Source organism: Drosophila santomea, chromosome 3L (genome assembly GCF_016746245.2).
Source record: "Drosophila santomea strain STO CAGO 1482 chromosome 3L, Prin_Dsan_1.1, whole genome shotgun sequence".
NCBI lineage: Eukaryota > Metazoa > Arthropoda > Insecta > Diptera > Drosophilidae > Drosophila > Drosophila santomea.
The window spans coordinates 12,987,892-13,011,208 of NC_053018.2; the positions used below are offsets into that span (position 1 = coordinate 12,987,892).

Below are 23,317 nucleotides of genomic sequence, written 5' to 3' on the forward strand. Positions count from 1 at the left end.
GCTAGATTTATAACAATGAGACTTAGTATATTAGTTAAAATTTAGTTTAACTTATTTATAGTTTATAGTAGTAGTTAAAAAGTAAATTTGAGCAACATGTTGCTTGTAAGCATCAATCAAATGCTTGAAGAGGACAAACAAGCATACTTTGGTGGAACAGGTATTGATTTAGTTCAATAATACACAAAATTTTAATTTTGAAAACGAATAACAAGTTTATTTTGAAATACATACACAAAAATATATTCATTAATTTGTTATAAACTTAATGTATTTGAAAACATCGTTATTATATTAGAAAGCTGGCATTATTTTGTATTCAAGATACGGTCGCACTATTCTTTTTGTAATAAATTTTGCAAGACTTTTTCAAGTCTCTGTTTTTGTTCTATATTTTAATTTTTACCGTATAAAACTGAACAAAAGAGTATGCCACCCCCAAGACCGAAGGGGATAGGATTTAATACAGGAGCTACCCAACCCAGATCGAACTCAAACACGCCAATGTCGGAGAGGCAGCAAATGGCTTTGCTCATCCAAATGACAGCCAACTCGTCGACAGGTAAATATGCAAAATAATTAAGTAAATCCCTAGTTTCCAAATGTTTTAAGCGGGGCCTATGGTTTAGTTACAATTTCACGCACATGCAAAGCTAAGGACTTTCGCTCTTCGGCTCGATTTGCAATTCGTACTGGGGTGCTTCCTTGCATACATATTTACATACATATACGTACATACATCTATGAATGTACATATCTACATAAATGTATCTGAGAGTCAGGAATAATGTAAAGTATCCGAAAAACTGGTTTAGCAAAAAACGAAGTGTAAGAAGATTAAGAAATCTAGTAAAGATGTCAAAAAGATACCTGCTTCTATACTTTTACCGTGTTTTAAAATGATTACTCATTTAACTAAGCTTAAGTTACTTAATTTCTAAAAAAATCTTTTCGGTTGTGTTTCCCACGAACGAAACTACGAACACCACCGAAAAGATATCATTTTACTCTCCCACATGATCTTCCAAACTCAATCACACAGCCGTCAAATGTATTGTATAAGATTCTCGTTCTTGCAGATTCATCCCGCACCAATTTAAAGAAGAATGAATGCAAGAAAGGAGACACAGAGACCGATGAGGGCAGCCTGAATGAGAAGCAAGAGGTTCTGGACACGAAAGACAAATCTTCAGCGGAGGAAAGCAGCAACGATGGTAAAACCAGCGATACGAATCATCAAGGAACTTCGGCTGCCAAGCGCTGTTACTCAGACATAGAGGAGGACTACGAGGAATCTGGCGAGGACGTGAAGAAAAAGAAGCGTAAGGACTCGGAGCATGGAAAGGACGTGAAGGGTGCCTCCCTGAAACTCACGTCTCGCGTCGAGAAAAGCTCCAAGCTAGCAGCCACGAAGGGATCTCCATCAGCAAACAAAAGCAGTGCCTCAAATGCCGAAAAAGAGCAGGCGGAGACTAGTAAGAATGTAGACATTGAAAACGAAACAGAGTGTAGCGATGATTACAAGAGTAACGACAGCCTGTACAACGGAGGACTCAAGGTTCCGCCATTAAAAATTGTGATTCCGCAACAGAACTGCTCAATTGACACTGAGGGCAATGTGCTTAGAACTGGCAAGGTGACTGCCTCCCGCAATGCCGCCCTGCCGTATGTGGTCAGCTCCAATAGTGATTCCATTGACACCGTCATAACCAATCAATCTATTAGCCCGCACGAAAGTCCACAGAAGAGCAACAGCATTTGCTCCACAGCCCTGGATGACAAGAATATAAAGCTCTTCAATGACGAAAAGAATCTGAGGGTCCTGCGAAGCTCTCATCGCACTGGAGTGACCAGTGTGGAGCGCAGTTCCAATAACTCCTCCCCGCAAATGCAGAGCAGCTCTCCATCACCAGCGTCATCCAATCATGCCAACGATCCTGCAGATGTAAAGCTCTCCTATAGCAACATGACTTCTAGTCCAATTCCGCAAGGCCACCAGTTTGACCAGGAGGCAATCACCAATGTTCCGAGCCCGTCGACGTCGTCGACTTCCTCGTCCAAGGACATAAATCCCTCGAACGTGGAACTCCATCCACGGAAGCGAAAGATTCGGCCCAAAAACACCGACGACAGTTCGAAGAACTCAAATGCGGCGGATTCCGGTGTCAACTCCGAAGAATCTCACCCCCATGACCATCCCTTCACCAATGGCTTCCAGATGTTCTTAAGCATCCGTCGTCAGATCGAAAAGAAGTGGAAGAGCTTGTATCCGGTGAAGCCGAGACCTCCGCAGGGATACAACGAGTATCTGCTAACAAAGAAATCGTACTTATTAAGGCGCAATGCGGCGATCTCAGTTCCCGATATTCCGCGCACTGTCCCGCAGGCCATGGAGAGGATCTATCAGGATCAGGAGAAGGCCAGACGAGACTTGATCGAAGCGCACACCGTGGAGCGGGAAAAACTCTGCATGAACGTTGAGCAGGAGATCATACGGGTCCACTCGAAGGCGGCCAGGAGCATATCTGGACAGCCGGCGCCCTATTCCGTTTGCACATACTTGAAGGACGATGAGGTCTACAACATGATCACACCGGAGCAGGACGAAAAGGAGAAGAGTGCTCGGTGCCGCTTTAATGGACGATTGCTACTCAGCTGGTTGCAAGACGTCGATGATAAGTGGGAAAAAATCAAGGTACGCTCACCAAAACATAACCATTTGCTTTGCAAATCTTCATTGTTGTTATCTTTCAAGGAATCCATGGTGTTGCGGCATCATAACGAGGCGGAAAGTCTGCATGCCGTGCAGGTGTTGGATTGGAATATATTCGCAAAACGCAATAGGCTATGTGACAACCCGATTGAAGTTAATTTGGAGCACGTTCCGATCGTTTCAGTTGGAGACGATTTTGACACATTGCCAACATAACTGACGTATTGGAATTAATAAATTGTTACAAAATTATAAATTTGTAAACTAGAGATATTTTCAAAGTCCTTTTTATTTAACTTATAATTTATGTACGTGCAAAATCGATTTGTTATTAATGTGCACTTAAGTTGTCCACAATATTTCTTGCATAATTAACCATGTCCTGTAAATAAAGTAGGTATGAAATTTGATACATAGCAATAGATATATAAAATAATCTTACTTCACACGTTTCCGACTGTTTGTTTTTGGAAATAATTTGTTCAAGCTTCGACAGGATTTCCTCTCGTTTCTCCGTAGAGAGTTTTAACTCCGATTCCCGAGAAAGAGACGAAAGTGCAAACAGAGTAGTTTCTTGCTTGATGTCAAAGTCTTCAACTGGCTTAAGGTTTTCCGCTAGCACAGGAAACACGTCTTCCTTTACAAAATCATCTGTTTCGAATGAAAAATTCAAGATTATATGTGCTGGGTTGGATATGCTACTTCGAATTACCTCTGACAGACTTCTCGATTGAAGTTAACGATGCAATAAGAAACGCAGTCTTCACGTAGACATTTAAATTAGTGGATTTTAGACAGGGTATCAAGGACCTGATACCATTTATGCGTTTAAACTCTTCGTAGCCAGGCTGAAAGTTCCTTATCAGCGATGATAACGCATACAAGGAGCACCGCACGGTGCTGGGATTTGAATGGCTTAAATTCTTAGCAAGTGCAGGGAGGAACTGGTCACTTATGAGGGCGTTCTGACAAAACACATTATTCTGCGACACTTCAGCGACGGTATTGAGTGCCGATTCCCTAACTTCGTTATCCGAATGTGTTATGTAGCGCAGCAGAGTTGCGGTTCCGCCGAGCTTCACCAGTGTAATGGCATTGTCGATGTCATCAATGTGGCTCCTTATGACATCCAGACTTTCGATTTGGTCATCCGTGCTGGCCTCCTCGCTATTCAAGATCACTAAAGCTGCTTTCAGTGCTGCCGCAGCATCCACCGTCATGGCATTTAGGGCATTGGCCAAAAACTGAGCCCTCTGAAAGATAAAAGATTTGTTAGTTTACATAGTTCCAAGTTACTATATTCAATTATTAATAATAGTGTACTTATATGTACAAAAATAGGTTTCTTATACTTTGTAGAATCGAGGTGTCAGAAATATACTCATATTTCAACCAAATTTGACTTTTATTTGGAGCCCCATTCGGAGGAGCACATGGTCAAACAGATTCTAGATGATTCGATTGATTCACAGTGTAGAACTCACTTTTGGATCATTTGCAAAGTATAACTAGTTGAGGTGCTTTGGGGGATGGAACTTAACACAATAATGTTTCTAAATATTCCTTTGATACTCTCAATTTGTAGTGTTTACATACCTCGGGATCGTCAGTTTCCGACTTTGGGGCTGCTTCGGGATTTGGATCGTGGTGTTGCACCGTATATTTCAGTACATTCTAAGGAAAAGTTACATTTTATTGGAATTAAAGAAAATAGAGTATCCAAATTACTTACCTGCAAGCTTAAGGCTCCTCTGGGTACGTTTGGATCGGTCATTTTAGAAATAGTCTCTGTTGCAATCACAATATAATTTGTTGTTTTTGACACTAATTAGTGATGGAATTTAAAAAATTATCGCGCAAGACCGATACAATACCTATCAATCAAAAAACATCATACACAATCTTTCAAACTAAGGTAACACTCACGCCACACGCAAATATGACTAAATTATATTATATTAAGTATTTCTTAATAAATTTGTTAATAAAATAAATAAACCCAAGAAACCACCTGTTTACTCAACCACAATCCAATTCCACAACCTGTTCCTATTCCACTGGTTCCATTTGTGACTCGGCAATATTTATGCGGTGTAGATAGTCCCCAATCATATGTTTATAGTTTTGGTGTTAGGGAATGAATTAAAAACAAATATTTAATAGGATTAGCGTCAGTGGTTAATAAACAAGCATGTTACGAGACCTCATTACGTGGGTGCTGAATACGTATCTGGGAAAGTATCTGGAGAACTTGAATTCCGCCCAATTGTCGGTGGCCCTGCTTTCGGGTAATGTGATATAATTGTTTATCTTTATTCCGCATCGCATAAACAATATCTTTTCCTGTAGGCGAAGTTGAGCTTGAAAACATACCCATACGCAAAGATGCCCTCCGCTCGTTCAATTTGCCGGTCGAAGTCACCGCCGGCACAATCCGCAAAATCAAACTCGAGATTCCAGTCCGCCAGTTTAGGACTTCGCCATGGTGCATCTCCATCGAGGGCTTGTTCTGCATCATCTGTCCAAAGAACCTGGACAACTGGGACTACGAGAAGGAGAAGGTGCAGGATCTGGAGTACAAGCTGGCCGTTCTGGACACCGCAGAAGCTGGCTGGCGGTCCGAAAAGGGCAAGCAAATGGAGTCCTACTACTTCTCGTCCTACAACAACTGGCTGAAGTACGGCACCAATATGGCCACCAACATCATTGACAACATTGAACTTAAGATATCCGATGTCCACTTTCGCTTTGAGGACATCGTGGACACCGGCAAGAGCAAGATATGCACAGGGATCAAGATCGGATCTCTAACCGCCCAGAGCTGCGACTGTGATTGGACCAATGGGTCCTACAAAATGACCAATAACGAAATGAACTACAAGCTGGTGGAGCTCAAAGAGCTCTCGGTCTACTGGGATCTGTTGCACGAGGACATCAAATGTCAGTCGTACTCCAACCAGGAGATCCTCGAAAAAATGCACTCTACTTGCGAGTTGAGAGCCCACAACTTCATCATCAAACCCATTTGTGCAACGGCCAGGTGGAAGCGCGATAAATGCCAGCAAGTGATACGTACCAAAGACAAACCCAGGGTTTCCTGTGAACTCCTGGTTCCCGAGGTGGTCATAGACATCTCTAAGGTAACTAAACCCAACTTAAACATGAACGAGACGTAATTTACCCAGGTCCAAAGTTCAAGACTTTTATGTACATATTTTAATTACCAAAACATTTTATTCGTGAATCATATTTTTAACAACAAATTGAAATATTTCTGTCCAACCAAGTCCTAAAATCAACGTGTACAATAATAAACACAGTTGTACTTTCATGACGCTGTCGTTATCATCAAATTATTTAAGCTTATAAGTTCTGATAAATTGTTATAATATTTTCAGGTCCAGCGACTCCAAATGTTAGATAAGCTCTCAGAAATCCGTCAAGTTAAGGAAGTTCGACAATACAGGCTAAAGCGACCCACTGGCACCGTTGAAAGTAATCCAACCTCATGGTGGAAATACGCCACCATTTGCCATGGACTTGACTTTAAGAATAATGAGGAAAAGTGGCTTATGCTCAAGGAAAATCTTCGTTACATGCTGCTATACAAATCAATTATATTAAATCCAAACGAAAATCTATCCGCCGCAGATAAAGAGTTTAAAACCTACATCGAGAGCGATAGAAAGATCTCGGATTTAACCATAATGAGAAGGATATGCTTTGAAAAAGTGTTTACGAAAGGTTTCTCCTTTGAATCGCAAAACGAGCAGGGAAAGAATATGCTCTTTCATTGGTTTCCGAACTGGATGGGCTGGTATGCAAACAGTCCCAGTACCCCAAATAACGAACAGGATGAATCCCTTAAACATTTAGAAGATGATATACTCGTTGCGTTGGAAAACTCACTTCAGAACTCTTCTGATTTAAAAAGCGATGCTGTCTTCGGACACTTTTCAATCAAGCTTCTCAAAGGACTGGTAATCCTTCAGACCGAAGATAAATTAAATGATGGCAGGAATAAGTCAATGGAAATGCAATTCAATAACTTCTCCGCCTACCTCCAACTCAGCCCACAGCTAACTTCTTACACTGTGGGCATATCGCTGCAAGAAGTATACTTGATAGACAAAACCAGTAGTGATACGATGCACAATTATTTAATTAAGCCACAAACAGGGAATACAGCTACAGCAAACCAAGTCGTAAAGAATACTCTCCAGGAGGATACCCTTTTTCAATTACAATACGAAAATTGTAATCACTTACGTTTTCAGCTTAACATAAAATCAAAGGGGTTGGATCTTATCTATAATGAGGATGCGATCCAGTGGCTTTTAGATTTCCTGGCCGATTCAAATTCCTATAAATACTCACCGCGCAATAGAGCCACGGAAAAAACTGACTTTATGAAGAACTGGAATCAAATGTTTAGTGGAAATGAGGTGAGAAACCCTTTTTATACTTTACGAAAACAGCTAACTCTTGTTATTTTTTAGGTAAATCGAAAAATTTGGATGTTTGAAATTGAAATTTTCGCGCCTCGAATAATATTTTTGGAGAACTATAAAGTTAGCAACTCGCTTATGGTTTTGCTGGATTTCGGAAAACTGGAAATGAGGAAAATGGAGGTTAAGAGAGTTATACCTGTGATAGAGTCGGCTGCAACGGAAAACACCAGCGACGACGATGAAACCTATTTGACTCCATGTTCGACGCCACCTGCATCGGAAAAAAGTGGTTCTGACTCTCCCACGCTGCTTGAAAATCCAAAAACGGAGAGCTTTTTGAACAAAAACGTTCAATTGGAGTACGTCTTGCACAATAAGATATACGATAAATACTTGATCAACTTTACAAACCTGCAAGTGCTGGTTTGCAAATACGAAGAAAGGTGGCAAGCTTGCTTGAAAACATCGTCGAATTTTCATTTGATTGATAAGTTTAATATTAACCTTACTCTCGAGCAAAGGAATATTTTCACCGTGGATCCGGAATATCCATCATTTATGCTCTTTGGCACCTGCCCAACAATATTAATCCACGGGAACGAGGAACTTATAAACAATTGTTGCAACATTATTAAACCCATTATAAAGGCTTCAAAGGAAATGGAGAACATTTACAGAGGAGGCAACACGATTTACGCAAGCGAGAGAATCAAAAACCTTGCGGAAGACGATAGAAGCCGAGTCGTCATAGAGTTCGTAATGGATCAACTGGTGATTGAGATGCAATCGACAGAAAGGAGTATTGCTGAGCTCCAAATTATTGGCGCACGAGCTGGACTAACAAAAGAGCCGCATGAGACGAATATTTCGATGTCGGTTCACGGATTACTCTTGGTAGATGCCATTCAGTCTTTCGGTCCAGATTTCGAGCTTTTGGTGGCTAGTCATCGCCATGTCGGGTGAGTACATCCTTGGAACCCATGCGGAATGCTTGATAGAATGCTTTTCTTTTTGCCACTACGCTAGGAAATCTTTATTTAAGATCATTTATTTTTGAAACATTTTTAATATTTTTGTCTGTATGCATGTTGTCTGTTTCTTCCTGCACACCAAATTGTTAAATTTTAATTGTCTCGAAATATTTATGCATTTTATAGAATGGATAGTTTATCTGGCAGCCTAAAACATAGTGCAATTGTTTCGCCAACTTCGCCTGGATCGCCAAATTTTTTTGATAGGGCTACTAGTCCGCACATGATCACAAAAGCAGTTCAAAATATTAAAATGGGTATGTACTATGTAAGAAGAGGAACCCTTTTTCATTTCTATTACGCGCTAGCTGCATACTAACAATCCCAGTTTGCTTATTAAAAGCCTCGCTTTAACCTAGTTCCTAATAATACATTTGATTATGAACATTTTTAGGAGATAGATCCACAGAATTCTGCGACGATGAGGACTCAACCGCGCTCATCTCGGTTGACATCAAAATTGTTCCACCCAACGAAAGCAATTCAATGCAACTTCACACCACAAACATTACATTTAACAGCTTGGATATAATTGGTATGTATCGTGCACAATGAAGTAAAACTATGAAGTATAACTATTTCCCACGTATTTATTTTAGCCAATCAGGACACTATTCTTGAAATTCTAAACTTTGCTAAGAGGACCCTTCTAGCGCAAAATATCTTTCCAAGCGAAAGTCCTGAACCACCAAAGGAAGCAACTGAGGCACCAGTGGATGTGGTTGACCAAGTTGATCATAAGAATCATAACGAAATATTCTTTGACTTTTTCCGACTAAATATTCTGCTTTTGTACACCATCAAGAGGGACAAATTTAATGTTGGTCGAAAAGTTGGAACTGTTACGCTGACGGAAGCTAAAATCAATGCATCGTTCCAATCAGACCTATCAATCTTTGGATCCCTTGGTGGAATACAAGTTATCGACATTACTTCTGAAGCCTTTTGCCATCCGAGAATTCTTTCTGTTGGCCGCGATCAAATTTTGAGAGCCTCCGACACAAATAAGCAAACCGTTCTTAGTCAGCTTTCCAATGAAATATACTCAAATAATTACAACGAGGAAAAGAGCGACGAAAGTGATGCAATAAGTTTTCAAAGCCACTGGAGTGACAAGACCACTTGCACTTTCCAAATGCGAATGGCTTCGGCTTCATATACTCATTGTCCCAGGTTTTTGCGGGATGTAAATGCTTGCATTACGTATTTTAAAAGGAGCTTGCGGTGAGTAGTAATCGTCGTGTGCCTAAAAAATATATTCTATGTCTTTTAAATATTTACAGAGAATTTGCCACCTCCATTGGTAATAAAGCTACAGACATGGCCAAGGAGTTTGTGCAGCAGGTTAGGGCAGTCGAGCAAATTGGACCAGTTTACCCACAGCGAAATCGCCAGGACAATTGGTAAGCTTGATAATAAGCTCAAAATCATCAAATTAAAACTATCAATTTTGTATTCCAGGCTTGATATAATAATCAGTAGTCCCATTATCATTCTACCCATTTCGAACACAAGTACAAATGTTTTGATAGCCAATTTGGGCAAGATAAGTTGCTCCAATGCAGTCAAATGCGATTCGGATGACTTTAATGAGTCCTACACAATTGAAATTAAAAACACTTACGTATACTCTTTAAACATTGATGAAGGGGAGTATAGTTTCAATGTTCACCCTGCCAAAAATAAGGACGCAATTCCCATATTGCACGACACAGCAATTACCTTGCATCTATATGCCGGATATAGCGACGATAATGATGAAGACAAACAACTAAATAGATTCTCAGTAAGTAGTAATTACAATGTTTTAATTTTTCTAATTTTAAAATACGTTAATCTCTTCAAATCACAGATAAAAGGAAGTATGGTTGAGGCCTTAAAAGTATCTCTAAACCGGAAACAGTATGAGTTACTATTGGAATCCATTCGGTACGCAACAAATTTCTCAAATGAGGTTTTAAACGAATCGGAAGATCTGGACCAAAACGGAGATATTGAGCCAACTTCGAATAGTGATGACGAATCCATCATAAGCGCAACTATTCAGTTCTCAGTTTCCGTATTTCAAATTAACCTGCAGAATGAATATCACAATGATTTGATAAATTTAACATTTAAGGACTTTAATGTAAAACATGTTTCAAAAGGATTTGACAAAGATGTGGAAGTCGTATTGAAGTCGGTGCTAATGGAGGATCTAAAGTCGGACTTAACATCACCGTTTAGAAATATGGTTACCTCTGTGGATCTGGAACAGAAGATTAAGAAAAATGAAATGACATCATCTTCTTGTCCTGACCTACCGAGCTATTGTAACTCACTGAAAAACCGATCCAGCTCCGTTCCATCCTGTTTCTACAACCACATGCAGCTTAAGGTCTTTGGCGGAGACAAGAAGCTTACATCGTGCAACAAAAATGAGTTGGGCAGAAAAAAAGAAAGTCAAACGTTAGTTATTTACAAATCGCATACCGGAAGAGCCGCTCAAAATGGTAAACTGGAGCAAACAAGTTCCATTCAATTTAATTGCTTGAATTTGGCCATTTGTGTTGAGCGTTGGTATACTATATTCGACTTCTTTGGCCTTGTTTCCGTTGAAAACATCAATGAAAAGTACCCGGAGGAGAAAAAACTCGTTGAAAAACGTGAGTGCTTATGGGAAAATTTAATGAAATTATAACAAAAATTATTTATTTTAGATATTGACAAACTCTGTAGTAAGCTGAAGGTCTCTATAAGGAGCTTCAACTTTACATTGATTCGGAATGAGTCGCTCTTGTCCAGAGTAAATGTGTCCAATGCTGTTTTCATGATTCTTCAGGACTCGTTCTCCAAAATCGTTGAAGGCTGCTTGGGATCCGTGTCTGTTAATGATCTAACCAAATACGGAAACATTTATAAACAGAAGTTTCTTACGAGTGGCACGGAAGCTTTGAACTTTGTTTATAAAAAGTAAGGATAAATGAAACACCAGACTTGATTTCTTCCAAATATATTATTACTTTCTTTGCCCTGTTAGAAAACTCGTCGATCTGGATGCATTAAAGACTTTGGACACCGACTCAACTCTGCGAATTAACATGTCTGCAGTACATTATATTCACACAAAACGCTTTTCAACGGAATTACATGTATTTGTTAAAGATCTGCTGCAATTGCAAACGGTAATATCCAGATACTTTTATGTGGTCTCTATATTTTTAAATAATTTTGTAATCTTTTAGCCTGTTATAAGAAAACTAAAGAAACATGGAGGTGAACAGAATATGCGCCCATCGAAAATGAAGCTAGTGATTCAAGCAGACTCTCCAGTTATAGTGCTTCCATCGTCCTATAACAGAAATGAAGTAATAATCGCATACCTTGGACAGTTCTCTCTGAAAAATAGTTTCCATTTAGCCAGTGACAACAATATAATAAGCAAAATGAGTGCACCGCCAAGCAAAGATGAAATCCTGGATGTAATGCGAATAGACCTGGTCAATATAAACCTATTCTCCGGAGAAAGAAGCTCAATGAAGGCTAAAGGTGATCAGGAGAAAAATCGTATTATTATCGCTGATATGAACTTCCTACGAATGGGTCAGCCTTTCTTTAATGAGTCGTGTTTCCTTCACCTGCAATTGGAGAGAAACCTTTCGGCAGATGTTCATCGCGTCTGTCCGGACATCAGTGTTCAAGGAACCTTCTCCAAATTGAGTGGCGTTATCAATATTCAGCAATACAAACTGATTCGAAGTTTTTTGAACAACAATATTGGAGAACAAACCGATGATATTTACATGAACTACCACAACAACAGTTGCACATCCATTGAAAGACTATCTACCATTAACCTTTTACCAAAAAATGAGGTTTCTAAGATAGTGTCCATTCTAATTTCGATTCGAATTTTACTGGAAGACGTGTCACTGCTCCTGGCTTTAAATACTTCCCAAAGTGCTGCTCTAGAACCTTTGGCATGTATCCACTTCTTGAAATCCACTCTGGAAATCGACTTGTTCAGCGACGGTTCGCAGGATATAGATCTAATATCGAGCAACATTCTGATTGTTGACGAACGGAATGAAAGCGACAAGAGCAACGGAAACGTGTTTAAAAACATATTGGAGCCGTCCAAAAAGGAGGTGCGCGTTGAGAATTCTGTGCAGGTCGAAATCCATTGCAGGAAAAAGGCCAATTTCGCGAAGTACACCATAATGCTTAACAACATGAGAGTGTTTGCACTCCTCAGTTTTTTGGATCAGTTAAAATCATATTTGCAAGAAGACTCACCGTCACCTGTTGTAAATAGTGTGGCAAATCCGATTGCTCAAAAGCCTCAGACCGACACTAGCATTTCCACAGAATACGTGGTAAATATTACAGATTCGGAGATTATATTCGCAGAGGAGTGCAGTCGCCTGGACTCGAATGCAATCATTTTGAAAAGTACAACTGTCATTTGTTATAAGCCGAATAGCAATATTGTGCCTCTATCCTTGGACATTAACCACTTGGAAATATTTTCCTGCACCCTGGACGCCGAAGAGGAGAGTGCTCTGTCCATCATCGATCCCTTTACGTTGATTATAGAATTACGGAGTAATTGTTTGAACATATTAATTCAAAAACATTTAAATATTCGGCTGTCTTATGTGGATGTTAAATTGTTTTCGAGAATGGCGCAACTGCTGCCCACACAAACATCGCGATCGAAGAACGTTATAACCAAGGCTGATTCGGATCTGGAGAAGGTGGCTCCGCTCGTGGCAATGGGCTTTGAGCTTTCCGACTGCCTGTACGCCATGCAGGTAAATAATTGGAGGATCAACGACGCTGCAATTTGGCTGTCCCAGCAAAAACAGAATAGCCACCTAAATCCCGCCCTGGAAATGAAAACCGCTGTGGTGGACGCCAGTCTCATATCGGTGTTCATCATTGATGATTGCATGGACGCAGATGTGCCGCTGCTTGAGGTTTCGCTTTCGAAGTTTCTGCTCAACTTTACTTTTCAAACCCAGGATCCCAATCCCAAGGAGACAAATATACGGCACTATAGCTTGGGTAATATCGACACAGAAGTGTCCGTGAACTACTATAATCGTCGTCTGAGTGGATGGGAACCAGTGGCCGAGACGTGGGAGTCCAATTTGAAATGGAAGTACACCAAGGGTCACCTGGACAACAAAAAGCGATTTGAGATTAGCATTTCCAGCAAGCAGATGCTTAAGTTGAATGTGACATCCACATTTATCGAGCTGTTTCACATGGTTCTGAACAACTGGACAAACGATTTCAATGACAATGGAGCTAAGAACTTTAGACAACGTTCGCCTTTTATTCCCTTCGCCCTTCAAAATCTCAGCGGTACACCTCTTCTTTTTAAGCCGATTTACGCTCCACTTGGGGATTTAACGTGCTCCGACTTACAGCAGTTTGAGTTGATTAAGAACTGGTACTCCGTGCAGCCCAACGAGACCAAAACATTTGATTTCAGCCAGAAAAGCAAACTCAGACACGTGCACTCTCACCAATTGAATCTACACCAGATATTCGTACAAATCCACGGCTGGACATTGATCGGACCCATATCGGTGGACAAAGTGGGCATGTTTTTCCGCACCACAAAATTGGACTCGCAGTTTTTAACGAAGAGCCGGATAGTCTTCGATATATCCTTGATTGGATCTGCGCAGAAGCTTATCAAAGTGAAGTCCTCCTTGGGCGTGATAAACAAAATGGATCGAAATGTGTTCCTGAAAATGTCCTTGAAGGGCACTCACAGCGATGGTCTGAGTTCAATCAGTGTAATAAAACCAAATGACGAACTGTCTGTGCCGCTCAAGTTTATCGATGCCTCATTATATGTGGCACATAATACGAGTGAGAGCGACGCCTATGAGGACACTGGTTTCAGCAATGAGGAAATCCTGTGGAAAGCCTGCGTCAAGGAGGACACTCGACAGCTTCTGCTTGGCTACGAAAATAACAAGAGTATAGTGTACACATTGGTGAACATAAGCAGGGAAATATCTCACCTTAAGGAACATAATCTACCGGGTCACAAGATTACGCTTCTGCCACCACTGAAGATAAACAATATGCTCTGCTGTGACCTGATGTTCAAGATCCATGAGCACGCCACCGGCAGAATAAACTCATCGGAAAGTGTTAACATCTACAACGTCAATATTTGCCAGTCCCTGAACCTGAGCATCACACTGGACAACTTTCAGCTTTCTGGCCAACTTAAGATACCCGTGAACCACAAGGGCGTTATAGAACCGAAACTTAAATTGTTTGACATTAAAAAGAGGGAGCTGCACTTGCGCGTCTCCATACAATCGGTCCAAGGCAAGGGCATGGAACTTTACATCAGTGCTCCTGTTTGGATAATCAACAAAACAGGACTTCCCCTCATTTACAAGCAAGAAGGAACCAGTCATACGGCAGCAGGACAATTCGAGGAGCACGAAACTGCGCGGCAAGTGGCACCTCTAATGTTCTCATTTTCGGACCAGGAAGGATCTCCGGCACTGGTGCTGCGATTGGGAAATGCCTATGGCTCCAACAATTTGGTATGCCTATATCTAGCTAAATATTATTTTCATTTAACTCTGTTTAATGCTCATTTCAGTGGTGCAAAAGTTTCAGTACGCACAAGAATTTAGCAGACAGGGATTTGCGTGCTGAAAACACAAAGGGAAGCTATGCGATTGGCATCAGCGTCAGGAGGGGCAGAGGACTCTATGCCTGTACCACCTTTGTGACGCTCTCTCCCAGATTCCATCTGCACAATCGCAGTGGCTTTAAGCTGGAGTTTATGCAACTCTGCGACATTGTCAACTATGTGAGTTGTAATATTACCATGTAAATCAAGCTTTTGTGATACATTCTATTATTTCAGGACCGTCCCGATCCGCGTAGGATAATATCAGCACCCATCGATTGCAACTTCGCTTTCCATTGGCCCAACTGGGATCAGGAGCAGATTATTTGCGTACGAATTCCGGAGATCGAGTGCTGCTGTTGGTCAAAGGGAATTCCCATAAAGGATGTGCAAAGCTTGTACATCAATGTGCGAAATGAGTGGGGAGAAATGTTCTTCCTTCGATTGGAAATCATCTCAAAGGATGCTACTTTCATACTCTTATTCACGGACGCACGAACCTTACCGCCACCGATTCGAATTGATAATTGTTCGGAAGTTGTCATCAATTTCTCACAGCTCCGATCGAAGCCCGTTTGGATTACGCCAGTTAGGCCTCAATCCTCCCTATCCTATGTCATGGATGATCCATTGGGTGAACAGATTTTACTGATGGAGGCACCTGGAGGAAACATGATAGAGTTCCCTATCAACAACAAAAACAACATTAAGAATACATTAACGTATACCAACTTCATTTACATCGCGTTTCAAGGAACTTTTGAGCGATCAAATGAGGAGGAAAACACGCACAGACAGTTGGTTTTGGGCGTACGTGGTAAGAAAGTTGTGATAGTTGAGAAAAACTCGGGTGATCGCTCGCAATTGTGGCTGATGAACTCGAATGGCCAATTGGAGCACGAAGGCTCCACTCCACCGATTCAAACGAATGATGCGAATGCAGTGCGACTTGTACTGGATTTGGAGAAGGCACCGAATCCCATGGAGTTCACCAACTTGGTGGTCCGAACGCCCAACAAGCAAAGAGTTACAACACAGACATGGAGATTTGAGAATGGCCGATTAATGTGCCACGCCAATATGTGCGTTCAGGTAAGGATTTCTTTTAGTTTATTGAAAGGGTATTGTTAAAATTGTTTACTCTTTAGTCTCGATTTGGAGAGAGTGGTCTGAAGCCCAACTACGAAGCAGTTGTGGGTCGAACGGAAAATAAGTCAAACTCCAGTAAGCAAATACCCATCGGGCAACACATTGTGGCACAGAAACTAAGGCCGGGATCGGGTCAGCTGGAGCTTTCAACGAGAATGGATGGACCCATACTAACGATAGAAATATGTGATATTAAAATTAAACAAAATTCAGTATTCTTAACACCTGACTTACTATGGATGCATGCTTCTCTGAATAATAGGCAAATTACGGATAATGGAAAAGTGTCATTCGTGCATGAGTATCTGGTGAGTAAAAAATGAGTCAAAATATTTAAAGTATAACAATCTAAGGGTTATATCGTTTTAGATCAATGTGGAGCTCGTTAAGGGAATCGGTATATCCATCATAGCTCGTAAGCCTTGTGAGGAAATTATGTTTATCAGCCTCGATCACATTAATTGCGATATAGTGCAGAGTGCTTTGGAAAATTCCTTAGATCTGAATATTGCCTATATACAAATAGATAATCAATTGCTGGATGCAGCAAGTCCAATTGCGTTGCACACGCATACTTCGAGTGAATACGAACAAAATCAAAATGCTGTGGTTCTCAAACTGAAAATGTTACCTTCCCCCAATAAGAACGCAATCATTTTCAAGTACTTAACCCTGGACCTGAAGCCCTCAACTGCGAGTCTGGAGGAGAAGCTGATACTTAAAGTGGCATCATTCCTGGGTTATGGCAAGATTAACCGACAGAACTTAAGTGTACAATACCAATTTGAGAACACAGATGATAAGCCTATTCTGCAGGATATGAAGAGATACTATTTTGAGAATTTAAGTATTGGCGCCACGCAGGTATTTTTGTAAAGGTTTAATAAAGGTTTAAAGGTTTAATAAAACTCAAATATCTCTTTAAAGGTTCGCGTTTCAGCATTCACGTCTTCAAAGTTGCCGGTGGAATTGCATGAAACCAAAAAGGCACTTGGACTCACTCTTATAAAATTCGAAGATGCCTTGATTGAGCTGGACAGATATTCGGATAGATTACACTTTCAGACGATGGACGTTTATCTGAAAGAAATGAAGAAGCACTACGTTAACCAAGTTAAATGGCATGCGGCTTCAATTTTGGGCAGTGTCGATTTTCTTGGAAATCCACTGGGATTTGCCAACGATCTTTCTGAAGGAGTATCTGGACTGATTTTTGAAGGCTCCGTCAAGAGTTTGGTGAAAAATGTTACGCATGGCATATCGAATTCGACGGCGAAGCTAACAGAAACGCTGTCCGATAGTCTGGGAAAAGTTGTGCTGAATGATCACGACAATGAGACGAGGCAACGCATTCTGGAACTGCAGTCCAATACATCCGGAGGTCACCTTGCAGCGGGTCTGAAGGGACTGGGATTTGGATTGCTGGGCGGAGTAACGAGCATTGTAAGACACACTTACGATGGTGCCCAAGCCGATGGCGTTCCTGGCTTCCTCAGTGGACTGGGAAAGGGCTTAGTGGGCACTGTCACCAAACCAATCATTGGAGTATTGGACCTGGCCTCGGAAACTGCAAGTGCGGTTCGAGAAACAAGCCGCGATAGTCACAGAAACGCTCCAGAAAGGAAAAGACTTCCCAGATGTGTGACTGGTGCTCCTGGTGGTCTTTTGCCATTGTATTCCAATCGCCAAAGCAAGGGACAACAGTATCTGTACCTAATCAATCAAAAAAACTTTTCGGAGAAGATCATTTCATACGAACCCAATCTGTGGAGCGACAAGCAGGCTAGATTGCGCTTGCTAGTTTCTACAGAATACGTACGAATATTTTCACTGAGCGACAGCAACCCAACCATTGTGCTTGAATGCCACGTTAGTGAGATCCTTTCGTGCCACCCACTGGTTACTAATGCCGGCACAACGCCGTCTACGAGTAGCAGGGCGTCAGCGAGTCACTACATCGAGATATCCACCAATCTTCCAAAAATCACCAGGCCGAGGATTCGGTGTCGTTCTGAGGAATGTGCGGAGGCAGCATCAAGATGCGTAAGTAAAAATCTTTATTTAATAATTTCGTTTGACCTATGTATGCTCCAAAATTTCAAAAATTTGTTTTCCCAATTAATCTGCTATAATAATAATATTAGTATTAAAGAAGACTTCGTTTATCATATAATTTATTTACTTTTATAAATTTTGAAATGATTATCACATATACTTGTTTTTTTTAGATAAACTACGCTAAAAGTGTCTTTGATGAACGTGAACATGCCGTTTTATAAAATGCAATAAGTCGGTTCGTGATAATAAACAAAAACCTTTTGACAACAAATGTTACATTTTATTTTCTTTGGCCATTAGTGCTATTTTATTTTCAAGTAGTAAGTAAAATAAACATGTAAGAAATAATGAATATTCTATGGTATAAATCAAGGATCAAAAAGTGATCAAAACGGAATACTTTAAACATATAGTATTACGTTCATTGTATGATAAAATGACCGTAGTGTAAATATTGTGTAGATATTATTTGTCATGACGGGCAATAATACAAAAAAAGAATGTTTGTAATGTTAGTAACATTAATAAATATGGTATTTAATAATCGGCGTTCTTGTAATGCTCCTTACGAAACGCTGAGAGTTTTAGTCGTTGCATTTGGAGAGCTTGTTCGGTTTCGAGTACTTTAACATGGATTTCCATTTCCATCGTTTTTATCTGCGATGGCGTTAGCTTTGCCAGCTCTATTTCACTTTGCTGCTCCAGTTGCGAGTTGCAATCCTTTACGGTGGCGACCAGAGTTCCTGTCGCCTGCGTTACGCTTCGGGATGCTTTCGTTAGGTCGGATAACTTTTGACTATTACGTTCCGCCTTGACTTTGCTCGCAATAACCATTTGGGTCGTGCATGCAGCAATTTCCTGGGCAGCTACAATGAGCTCAAAGTTTTTACCGGATTCACTTTCAATGGCCTTGTTTGCGGCTTCCACCAGATAGTTGGCTGCCTTCGCCACACTTTTCGAGGCGGATATCAAGCCATCTGACCACTGACTATTCCGCCTATAAAACTCATTAGCACTTGCATTTCCTGAAATAGTAAAAACTGGTCAGTACACTTCAATACAATAATATCAATAATATATAGCTACCTTTTTGGGAAGCCACAATTTCGTGTTGCAGAAGACGAGATTTTTGGATCAGAGCTTTGACACATTCCATCAAGGTGGTACACGCATCCACAATTTTTCCGTTCACTTCTAGATTGGTTTGGTTGTCCTTCTCTCGAGCCTTTGCAAGTAAATCTGTAATTTTGGAGGCTGCATCATCAATAGCAGCATCCATCTCGCGAAGCTCGATTTCGAGAAGCTTATCCAAATCAATCTTTTGTTCAAAGGAGGCTTTTATTTTCTCAATTAACTTTCCAATATCTCTCAGCTTTGTTTGTATGTCAGTTACGATTTTTTGTTTTTCGTGTTCTTTTGTTTCATTATTTAATAGGTATTGAAACAATTGACAGACATCTGTACATATCAAGTTGGTTTTGGTGAAAATCTCTAAAAAAAAAAGTAATACAAAATTAGTTTGCTGTCTGTGGTTGTCTTTGGTGTTATCAACTTACCCTGACCTGTCTCAATTGCAGTGGTTGTTTTGTAGATAACATCACATTGGTCGTATAGTTTTATAAATAAGTAACCCAAATACATAACATCTTGCATTCCTTCGGTTGAAGCCACATAGCTTATAGCAGATGAGTTATTGAACTTATTCACAATGGACTCCATTTCGTGTATTATGTTTGGCACCGCATCCAAAGGCTGTTGTTCCGAGCCGCTCAACTTGGAGTTGCATATTTCCTTTACGGTTTTAATCACCAGTTTTCTAAGTTCACTCAAATCGGTGCTACAGATTTGGTACGAGCTTGTCACCGAATCAATTTTCTGTGTCGCTTGCGTAAGTTTTTCCTCAGCAATCGAGAGTTTGCTTTGCAAATCCTCGTTGCGCTGTCTCGCTGAAGTATTTTCCTGCTTAAGTTGATTTACAATTTCCTGGGTTTGCTGAAGAAAAAATAATAGTTTCAATATGGTTTTTATTTGAATTATTTTTTATTTACCTGCAATGCACTCTCCTTTTGCTCCAAGTTGTTTAAAGTTTGCTGCAATTGGGCATTTTGTGCATCAATGTTGTTTTTATGCTCTACTCGTAACTGCTCTATATTAGTTAAGAGCACTGCCTTTTCCACTTCAAACGCTTTCAAATTGTTTTCAATTTCTGTTGCCTTTGAACTAATTTGGCTTTCTGCGGTGGACAGCTGAAGCTTCACTTCATTGAATTCTTTATCCTTTTGCTCCAGGTTATCAATTGTTTTTTGCAATTGAGCGTTCTGAGCCTCGCTGCTGCTTTTACTTTCAAGATTTTGGTGTTCAATCTTAGTTAAGAGCAATGCCTTTTCCGCTTCAAAAGATTTCAACATTTTCTCGATTTCCTCGGTTTTTTCATTTATTTGGCTTTCGGCGTTCGACAGTTTTTCCAGGGTGTCGTTGAGGGTTCCATTGAGTTCCTCGACTTTTAGGCAATTTAACCTTAGGTTTTCGGAAGTGGAATTAATATCTAGTGCCTGAATCTCCTTTTGTTTAACAACATCATCGAATTTTTCCTTTATTTCGTTCTTGACTGCTTCAAGTTGTGACATTTTCTCCTTGTGCTCTTCTATTTGCTTTTGCAGAGTTAAATTAGCTTTCTCCTTTTCCTCCACGTTTACTTTAATTTTGGAAATTTCATTGGTAAGCTCTTTAGTTTCCAACAATAGCTGCGAGTTTACTTGTTTCTCTTTATTTAAAGACTTGTTGCAATCACTTTGCTGATATTAAAGTAAAGAAAACATTATTAGTACAGGAAATTTAAAAATATAATTTTTGCATACTTCTCTCAGCAACTGAATGTGCTCATCCCGAATTTTAGTGTAGAGGGTTTTGAGTTTATTAAACTTTTCCGATGATAACTTATGCTTTTCTTCTTCCTCCATAGCTTTCTCTGAAATATAACATATTTTAATATGACTCCATTACGTTAAATACGCATTTTATTACGTAAAAGAATTGGGTTCTGATTCAGTTGCATCTCAAGATCGTCGTTTTGCATCCGGAAGGTGGCACACATTTCTCTCGCCAAGACCAGATCATTTGATAGCACAGTATTGTTCTGTTGCAACTCCTGAACGTCGTGTCTGTAGCTCTGGCGCAGTTCATCGAAATTCTTTTGCATGGCGTCCAATTTGAATGACAGCTCCTCAATGCTAGCCTCTTTCTCGCTGATTATGCCCTCCAACATGCTTAACTGCTGTTGGGCTTGACTGAAGGCTTCCAGTTCGTGATTGTTGGTATCCACAAGGTCTTCAACAACCGGATCGGGCTCCTGTGGAACATGGACCACTGGCGGTACATAACTGGTGAAATCGTTTTGGGACTTGAAGTTAGGACTTGATTCGGGCAATTCCGGGATTGTTATTAAGTCCTTGAAATACTGAAGCGGTCGCACGTTGTTGTAAAAACTCTTCAACTTTAAAAACAGACCGTGAAACCGATCTCTGTGTCCCGAAACAACGTCGTATGGTACACCATCGTGTAGCTTAAACATCAACCGAACGCTTAAATCGTACAACGCATTGGAATCCTGGATGAGGCAAACTATTGGCGCTAATCTACATTGTCCCTGCGGTGTCATCGACGACATTCTGTACTTTTCCATAGAAGAAAATATCGTCAACTGCAGGGCAATTATATCCTCCAAGTAGTCGAAAATTTCCACGCACAGTTGAAAACTGGAATCGAACGTTTTTTGTCTTATTAGTTTAAAAGTTGTATATTTCCAGACCCGTACTCACCAGTAATTTAAATCCCGATCCACTGCAATAAAGAGTTCGGTGAACGAAATGTTTAGAGTGCCGGGAAACATTCGATTTTTGTCGTGGAAATTTAACTTTGTGGCCAGGAGCTTACTGTACGCCTGTATACAGCATCCAATGTCATCCTGCAGTAGGCCCCACATTTTTCCCACTTCCAGGATCATCTTCTTGTGGCTCTGCGAGTGCCTGATGGCACTTTCATGACCCTCCCGTAGAACCTTGTGCAGCAGATGCGAAAACTTCCAGGCGGTAAATCTGTTCTGCATCAATGGCTGCCGGGAGATGATCATCCAGAAGGTTTTGGCCTCCTTGGCCTTGTGTATCATAATAATAATGGAGCGGGCATGTTTGGTTTTGAGTGGCGCTTCCAGGCCATTTAAAGCTTTGGATACGCTGACGTTCTGAAATGAAATGTATATTATAGTTTAAATAGCTTTTCAACTAATGTTTTCTGATATGAATTATCTAGAGCCTTGTTTGATCTTTACTCTTCCGAAGAAGTGACTGACTCAGCTTTTAAGATTATGGACGGATTATGGCGGACTCTAACTTTTGAGGAATTCGATTTAAAGGTGTTGGTGACTCAGTGATATTTGAAGCAGTTCCATATAATCTGGTTCAAGGCTGACTTCTTAAGCGAAATGTTTATGCAAATTTAAGCGGCGCGCCTGTAGTTGTGTGCATAAACATTTAGGTATTTACACTATGCACATGATTTGACAACACCCGTGTCTATAATCTGCTGTGTTCATTCTTGGCGGTTGGACTTCCTTGAGCTTACATACCAGGTGGTAGAATTCCTTCTCGGCGTGAGTTGCCATTGTTTACTGACAATTCTTGGCGTACTTGCTGAACAAATTGGAATCATTCGCAGCGCGATATGTGTGCATTAGAGCAAAGACAGCAAAGACATTGGAATCGGGAGTTATCTTATCTTATCAACAATGTTGGCCATTGTTTTCGTATTGGCCGCACTCGTATTCATTCGGATTGAGTTCGTGTGCGTGTATGAAACAATGAGTGTAAGAGTAAATTAGTCATATAAACAAATGTTGTTTTCCTTTATCGATAAAAGTTTATAGAGCTGAGCGGTGCACCGATATGCGGGCTTTCCCTTATCGATCATTTTGTTTCGATAGTCATCAACTTTTGGCATCACTATTCTGAGCGCGAAAAGAATATTAAGCAATTTTAGTCATTTTCAATGGTATTAAAGGCAATATAGCATTAAATACAAATCAAACATGCAAATTTTAAATATATTTAATTGGACTTTAGCTTAGTTTTATATTATCTTCTAAATGGATTTTTATACGATAGTTTTTAAAGCTTTACTTTAGTTTTCAAAAATTGTTATATATTGGGTCATTGATAAGAAATGATTGTTTGGTCATATCTTTTTGATATATCTGTATTTTATCACC

The 23,317-nt window shown here is 40.3% G+C and overlaps 4 protein-coding genes across 4 annotated transcripts; 2 read left to right on the forward strand and 2 right to left on the reverse strand.

The window, feature by feature from the left end:
- Positions 1 to 319: 319 nt before the first annotated feature.
- Positions 320 to 2,986, forward strand: LOC120448003 (ankyrin repeat domain-containing protein 11). Its single transcript, XM_039629716.2, has 3 exons — positions 320 to 562; positions 1,080 to 2,695; positions 2,756 to 2,986. Exons 1-3 carry the CDS (start codon positions 430 to 432, stop codon positions 2,927 to 2,929), a joined length of 1,923 nt encoding a protein of 640 aa, XP_039485650.1. The 5' UTR covers positions 320 to 429; the 3' UTR covers positions 2,930 to 2,986.
- Positions 2,985 to 4,602, reverse strand: LOC120448007 (hsp70 nucleotide exchange factor fes1). Its single transcript, XM_039629722.1, has 5 exons — positions 4,446 to 4,602; positions 4,310 to 4,387; positions 3,426 to 3,966; positions 3,156 to 3,364; positions 2,985 to 3,095 (listed from the first exon to the last, which is right to left on the reverse strand). Exons 1-5 carry the CDS (start codon positions 4,485 to 4,487, stop codon positions 3,045 to 3,047), a joined length of 921 nt encoding a protein of 306 aa, XP_039485656.1. The 5' UTR covers positions 4,488 to 4,602; the 3' UTR covers positions 2,985 to 3,044.
- A 232-nt stretch (positions 4,603 to 4,834) lies between these two features.
- Positions 4,835 to 18,325, forward strand: LOC120448001 (vacuolar protein sorting-associated protein 13D). Its single transcript, XM_039629714.1, has 19 exons — positions 4,835 to 5,001; positions 5,063 to 5,853; positions 6,112 to 7,158; positions 7,213 to 8,123; positions 8,322 to 8,452; positions 8,590 to 8,730; positions 8,795 to 9,419; positions 9,479 to 9,598; positions 9,657 to 9,981; positions 10,048 to 10,840; positions 10,895 to 11,147; positions 11,215 to 11,359; positions 11,420 to 14,755; positions 14,815 to 15,027; positions 15,085 to 15,939; positions 15,996 to 16,304; positions 16,366 to 16,860; positions 16,924 to 18,039; positions 18,225 to 18,325. The coding sequence occupies exons 1-19, from the start codon at positions 4,905 to 4,907 to the stop codon at positions 18,273 to 18,275; spliced, it is 11,754 nt and encodes a 3,917-aa protein (XP_039485648.1). The 5' UTR covers positions 4,835 to 4,904; the 3' UTR covers positions 18,276 to 18,325.
- Positions 18,326 to 18,454: 129 nt separating this feature from the next.
- On the reverse strand, positions 18,455 to 22,972 carry LOC120448002 (huntingtin-interacting protein 1-related protein). The gene is made up of 8 exons (XM_039629715.2): positions 22,679 to 22,972; positions 21,873 to 22,294; positions 21,079 to 21,809; positions 20,913 to 21,022; positions 20,103 to 20,849; positions 19,611 to 20,046; positions 19,141 to 19,545; positions 18,455 to 19,079 (listed from the first exon to the last, which is right to left on the reverse strand). Exons 1-8 carry the CDS (start codon positions 22,712 to 22,714, stop codon positions 18,592 to 18,594), a joined length of 3,375 nt encoding a protein of 1,124 aa, XP_039485649.1. The 5' UTR covers positions 22,715 to 22,972; the 3' UTR covers positions 18,455 to 18,591.
- Positions 22,973 to 23,317: the final 345 nt, after the last annotated feature.